The sequence below is a fragment of the Coffea eugenioides genome, chromosome 2 (assembly GCF_003713205.1).
Source record: "Coffea eugenioides isolate CCC68of chromosome 2, Ceug_1.0, whole genome shotgun sequence".
In the NCBI taxonomy this organism is placed as follows: domain Eukaryota; kingdom Viridiplantae; phylum Streptophyta; class Magnoliopsida; order Gentianales; family Rubiaceae; genus Coffea; species Coffea eugenioides.
Genome location: NC_040036.1, coordinates 25,083,029 through 25,090,318, shown reverse-complemented (window position 1 = coordinate 25,090,318; position 7,290 = coordinate 25,083,029). Strand labels below are relative to the sequence as shown.

Below are 7,290 nucleotides of genomic sequence, written 5' to 3'. Positions count from 1 at the left end.
TCCGTCGAAGTGCAATAACCAGTTCATGCTTTAGTACCAAATGAGTTATTATCCATTGAGTCGAACACATATGAATAATTATCTATGCTTCAATTAACCTTATCCACTGGGTAAGTATATGCATTTAAATTGCTGCCAATTTCAACATTAAATCGGGGTCAGCTTTTTCCAATTCAAACTCTAGACCTGTACAAACCCTCCTCAATTTCAGTAATTTCTTATGTGTCATTTTCTCATTGATTAGTCTTAACTGTAACACAAAAATGTTAGAAACTTCTTCACCATTTTGCAGAACTTCCCCTTGAATCGGACTTGTACAGCATGTGAATGTTATTAAGATACTTCTTCGAAATTGCTGAAATATCAAAGATATTTGAGAAATGCGATTTTGATGTTTCTGTCACTGGATAACTTTCCCAATAACATGTAAACTTGTTTGGATTGCATTTTCTTAATTTTTTTTTAGAAAAATTATTGTAACAATTTGATGTATGTGAAAAAAAAATAATAATAAGAAAATGTGATAACAGAAAACGACTCAATTTTTTGACGAAAAATGGCTGTCATGAGATAGCAACACAAACCACCATACAATAAATAGAGTAATCAGAAACGTTGCGCTTATGTCTTTCACATACTGCCTACTTTCTTTTCAACCTTAATTTTTTTTTCTTCTTTTTCATAAATAAGAATGGAACAACTAAAAGACAAACTGAAGTAAGCTTTGTCACTTGAAATTTCTTGCAATTGCTTACTCGAGATGCATCATAAACTTACAAGATACTAAGTGAACTTTGCATATCGTACATAAACTTGGGATGAGAAAAAAATAGCTGCTGTATGGCATCAAGGAGAAACAGAAGGATGTGGATATCCTTGACGGAAGCAGAGAATATGTTGTTATGGCTACAGAATTATCTACTTATTCACATTGTGCTTCCCATTTTTGATATCGAGAAATTTCAAGGCTTCAAAGCCTCGTAGCTTCAACTAACCTATCTGTTCAACGTAGAAAAAATCTCTTTAACTTGAAAATGGGATGTATCTCCAACAAAGAACTCATGAACTAATCCCTCAAGTTCAATCCAGCTGCAGCCAGGGAATTTCTTCACATCCTTTGCTTTCATTATTGTCCTGATACACCTAACACTGTCCCACAAACCGAGTTGAGCATATATATTTGACAAAAGGACGTATGAACTTGAGTTAAGGGAATTCAGTCCAATTAGATGCCGAGCAAGAGGCTCCCCAGTGCTTAGGTTTTCATGATTCTTACATGCACCCAATAAAGTACGCAAAATCACAGTATTGGGCTCAATGGGCATTTCCTTGACAAATGTTCTGGCTTCCTCTATATGTCCTGCTCGGCTAAGAATGTCTACAATACACCCATAGTGTTGGAGTTTCGGATCCATGTTGTGGACTCTTCTTAGAATTTCAAAGCAGATAATACCTTCTTTAAGCATGCCAGCATGCCCACAAGCATTAAGCAAAGCAATGAAAGTGATATCATCTGGTTCTATGCAACGCCTCTCCATCTCCATGAACAAATCAAAAGCTAGCTCACCCAAGCCATTAATAGCCAATCCCCCAATCATAGCATTCCAGTGATCAACACTTTTCTCTTTGATGTCCTCAAATACGCTCAAAGCACAATCGATGTCCCCACACTTTGCATACATGTCTATCAAAGCAACACCAAGTTTTCCAGCTGCAAAAAGACCATTATTCTTCATATGACTGTGTATGGTAACCCCCTCATTGATGTTGCCCAAATGTGCAGCTGCTGAAAGAGCAATCAAGAAAGTAGTTTTATCAGGTTCAAAATCACTATTATTCAACACATCATGGTACATTTTTAGCGCTTCCACATAAGAACCGTTCCTTAGGTACCCTGCCATCATTGCATTGCAAGAAATTACATCCCTTACTGGCATGTCATCAAAGAAGCCTCTAGCAACATCAACACTTCCGGTTTTGGCATAACCGTCAATCATAATAGCCCAACTGGCAACATCCCTTCTCGGCATGGTGTCAAACAACATTTGAGCCATCCTCATTTTCCCACTCTTTATGCAACAATCAATCATCATATTCCATGAAACAACATCTCTCTCAGGCATTTTCTCAAACAACTCCCAAGCCGACTCAAAACCATCCCCTAACTTCACAAACCCACCGATCATAGTATTCCAAGTTATCAAGTTCCTCATCCCTGCTGGCAAAGAATGGAATAATTGACGTGCAGAATCTACCATCCCACATTTCACGTACCCATCAATCATTGAGTTATACGAAACAGAGTCTTTGTCAGCCATTCTGTCAAAAAATTGGCGACCATACTCTATGCAGCCACATTTTACATACATGGAGATCAAACAGTTTCCAAGAAACAAATCAGACCCAAATTCGCATTTCTTCAGCAACCCATGTATCTGCATCCCATTTTTAACCAAACCCACTCTGGAACACGCTTTTAACACCAAGGAAAGAGAGTACTCATCTACTAAAACCCCACTTTCAAGCATTAAAACGAACACTTTCAAAGCGTTCTCAGGGTCACTGCCATGCGAATAGATCTTGATTACTGAATTCCAAATCAATGGGTCAGCTTTATTTCGTGAGTCGTCGAAGGCTTGACTTGAGAAGAAGAGATATTTGGCAAACTGTATCAGGGGTTTGTGTGGTGAGTTTGAGAATTTGAGGATAAGTTTTCGGGTCAAGTAAAGATTCTTGATGAGGCCAGTGGTTAGTAATTTTGCATGAATTTGACTAATGTCCATTTGGGTTTTGAATTGTGGAGAGAAAGGAAGTATTGAAATCCATGGTTGATGCAAATTTCCAGACAATGTCATCAGTGTTGATGTTTCAAGCTTGGATTTTTTGCTCTCTAAACTGGATATTCCCTTCTGCTGTCAAAGATCACTTTTTAGTTTTTACGGCCGTTATTTATTTATTCTGGATAGAGTTCAGTCACAATTCAGCAGTTGAGCCGATTGATTGCCAGGAAAGGAAACAGATCCGCTGGGCCAATAAGGAAAATTTTTCTGTTTGCGTTGCTGGTCCACTTGGACCATGATGAAAAGGTATACCATATTTGAGATACACCATATTTGAGATACTAATTTTAGTATTGGGATAAAGGAATTTCGCCATTTTCGTCCCTAAACTTTTACACTAAAATCAAATTTGTTATTTATGATTTTTTTTAGTCAATTTGGTCCTTCGACTATTTTGAAGTCTCCAACGTAGGATTTTTGCAGCGGCGACACCATATTTTACATATTCTGTACAATCGGTGATGAGTATATTTGTCCTTTTAAATTAGATTCTTCAATGTAGATGAATCTTTGACCATTGTTCTTCTTCTCCGATGGAAATCTCATCCCATTCACCAGAAAATTGCACAAACTCTCTCTCACACACACTCAAATCATAAAACAAAAAAAAAACAAAAAATCAAGAACCATAAGGAAAGTGAAGCAAAATTTAAAAGAGAAATGACTCTCAAACATACTCTCAAGTCTACTCACAAACTCATTTCGTTTGGACATTTTGTCAAACAGATTAAGGTCATCACAAAAATTGAATATTTTGTATGAAATTTGACTATGGCTGAGTCGAAAAATATCTTGTCAAGCCTCATTTAGGCAGAAAATGTGAAAAAGAAACAACGAAATTGCAGCAAGTATCACTGTCCAATTTCATTCATCTACAAAACAAAGCATACGGGAAAAAGATAGCAATTTCAATGGCCAAGAAAATCATCTCAACCTAGAGATTAAAAGAAAAAAAGGATTATGGAAACCTCACAGTGCTTTCGTCATGATGATTTGTAAGTAGTGGTGGTTCTAGCAAGAAGATAGCAACTCCGACAATGCTGATGGTGGCAGCAGCAGCGAGCTCCCCTTGCACCTTGGATTCCCTCAATGTTTTTGTTGGTTTTCTGTTTTTGGTTCTTTTCTTGGAAATAAAATGGAGTATACAACTCTACAACTAAGATTCCGCAAGGATTTTGGAGAGATTCTTATGAGTTCATATGAAACTCAAGATGAAAAATGAATGATGACTAGTCATGAGAGAGTTGAAGGATGAAAGTGGGTCGGTAGTGACAATTGGTGGTGTCTTTGCTAACAACCATGAATGGAGGATCGAAGAATCAGAACCAAACAAAATGAGTTTGCCGGTGAGTAGATTTAAAATTGTGTATGAGAGAGATTTCTCCTTCAAATTTTGCTTCAATTTTCATTTTGGTTCTTGGTTTTCTATTTTTTTCTCATGGATTTTGTTTCTTGATTTGAGTGTGTGAGAGAGAGTTTGTGCAAGTTTCCATTAAATCCAGATGAAATTTTCAGTGAAATTCATCGAAGAAGAAGAACTACGGTCAAAGATCCGTCTAAATTAAAGAATCTAATTTAAAATGATAGATATACCCATCATCGGTTGTACAGAATATGTAAAATGTGGTGTGCCGTCGCAAAAGTCCTGCATGGGAGAAATCAAAATAGTCAAAGGACTAAATTGGCTAAAAAAAATCATAAAGGACGAAATTGGTTTTAGTGTAAAAGTTTAGGGACGAAATGGCAAAATTCCCTAGGGATAATTTGAAAAACCTCCACTAAGGTTTTTGATTACTGCAGGAAGCTCCCCTTTAGTTTAAAAAATTACACCTTCCTCCCCTATGATTAGCATTTCAATAACAATATAGACCCATTATGCTAAATTTGTTCTAAAAAATCCTAAAATACCCCTTTATTACTTAGAATAGGGAAAAACTCACTAATAAATTTCTTTGAATTGCAACTATTATAAACGTTATAATCATCACTCTAACGAACTCAATAAACCACTTCAGGTTAATTTTCATATTCTCACGATTTTGACAGCCTACCATTGCCGTCTCACAGCTTCCTATGCAAATCAACTGTAACAATTAAAATTTGCATTCAACCTAATCTTTACCCTCAATTTTTTTTTGCCTAAATTCAATGTTTGAATTGATCAATGCTACTATCCAAACTCAATACAAATGGCTGCAACGTTATTGATACTAAAATAATCTAACCCACCAGGGAATGCCAACATGAAACAACCAAAAACAGTACTAGAGGCCACATTCCATGTCTCTTGGCAAATCTGATTGCAATTTTTATATCCCAAAATTCTTTATTCACAATTGGCATAGTAACGTAACCTTCCTTAATTCATGTTCCCTTTTTAGCTATCACTTTTATTTTCTTATCCGTACTCTGTATCACCGCCGTCCTTTTCATCTTCATTTACTTTGACAACAAATTTGATTTGTCAATTTGTCATTTAGCAATTTTAATTCAATAATATTGACAAAAAAAGGCAAAAAAAAAAAGGATCTATTTCCATAATAATGAGGATTCAAGATGTATTAGATGGTTGTATAGATGGTAGTTGCGTAAAACTAGTGGATTATGAGAAATAGGAAAAAGAAGGTAAGAGAGAGAATAAGAATTTATTTTGTGTGGTAGTCGTTGTTTTAGAATGAAAAACTAGTTGTAGTTGTAGATTTTTTTTTGTAGAATTTTCTATAAGTGAAAGATATTATAGTCATTTTACTACATGAACAGAGGTTAGTATAATTATTCAAACTGAAGGGAGATGAGTGAAATTGTGAAAAATTTCAGGGAAGGTTTCTGAAATTATCCTTTAGGATATGCATGAATTTTTGACTTATGTCCCCAGACATAGTTTAACTTTTTTTTTTTTTTTTGTAAGAATAGGGATAGAAATTAATTAAAGCTTAAGAGTTTACAAGCTGGGATAAGTAGAGTCCCCTACGATCATCATTCGAAATCCTAAACAAGGGCATAGGGGGGAGGGGTACAAAATAAATTCTTCAGAAGTTTCAGTGTCCAATTTTGCCAAAAGGTCCGCACATCTATTAGCTTCACGGAAAACATGTCTAATAGTACAGGCTTGAAAGCTCTGCATGATAGTCCTGCAATCAGAAAGAAGAGGGGAGGCGAAGTGAGTCTGACAATTCTTAGTAAGTAGCTTATCAACTAAGATTTTTGCATTCAATTCTATATGTAAGTGCCGGATGTTAAGAGATTTTGCTAGGGACAATCCGTTCCTCAGCACCCAAAGTTCAACTGTTGTATTCGTGGCCTATCCCAGGTTTCTAGTGAAGCTTGAAACCCATTCTCCAAAATGATTCCGCATAATGCTTCCTGCTTCAACTGGACCTGGGTTTCCCAACGAGGACCTATCAGTATTCAGTTTAAAAGAGTTGAGAGGAGGTGGATCTCGGCAGATAGGGATCAGCTCTTTAGAACGAGATGTCTTGCTAGTGCCAGGTCCCATGCTGAGATATTCATCGACGGTAGCTAATGTATCTTTAGCTGAATCTCTGAGAAGGGTATGTGGCTCAAACAGCAGCATATTTCTCTTTTTCCACAATATCCAACAACCAAAGGTTATTATAGTTGCCCACGGTAAATGGTAGTAGGGAAAAATTGTGGAATTTGAGCAAGAGCTCTTCAACCATTTATGAAGGAGCTAGTTCTCCATAAGCCACAATTGGTGTGGCAGGGACAATTTAGCCCATAAAATTGTTGCTCTCTAACAATGGCCAAGAACATGAAAGATGTCTTCATGAGTGAGATTGCATGAAGGACAAGCTTTCTCTTGTAGAATATTTCTCCTATGAAGATTACTTTTGGTAGGGAGTTTGTCTCCACATGCCAGCCAAAGGAAATTCTTGACTTTATTGCTTGAATCAGGTCTGTTTGGATTGTGAATTATTAGAGATATTTTTACTGTAGCACTTTTTATGATGTGATGTATGTGAGATAAAAAGGTAATTGGGAAGGTAAAAAGGTGTATTGGAAATTGTAATGATGATGCAAGCAAATAAATTTGGGGAAATAAAGCCCAATCCAAACAAACCGGTACCAGATTTCAGGCTAAACTACCCATTAAGATTGGCTTTCTATCGGATGGAATCCTCCATATTAGTCCATTGCTACCTTGGAATAGCCCTTATTATATGAACAATCCTCTCTAATGAGATGAAAGATAGTTGGTTTAGATTCCAAGTGGAGCCCTCGCCAATCAAGTGGTTAACTACTAATCTATCTATCCTTTCATCAAAAGGCCTCGAGATGAGTAGTCTTAAAGGGCCTAGGCCCATCCAATCATCCCACCAAACTTTGGCTAGGATTCCATTCCCAATAGTTCATCCATGATCCAACCCCTTTAGGGATAATATCAGAAACCTCTCCTGAAATTTCTTTTAATATCGTCTAACACTCTTAA

The 7,290-nt window shown here is 36.5% G+C and overlaps 1 protein-coding gene across 1 annotated transcript; it reads right to left on the bottom strand.

Moving 5' to 3' along the window:
• Positions 1 to 761: 761 nt before the first annotated feature.
• LOC113760396 (pentatricopeptide repeat-containing protein At2g45350, chloroplastic) lies at positions 762 to 2,963 on the bottom strand. The gene has a single exon (XM_027302955.1). The coding sequence runs from the start codon at positions 2,853 to 2,855 to the stop codon at positions 996 to 998; it is 1,860 nt and encodes a 619-aa protein (XP_027158756.1). The 5' UTR covers positions 2,856 to 2,963; the 3' UTR covers positions 762 to 995.
• Between the last annotated feature and the right edge of the window lie 4,327 nt (positions 2,964 to 7,290).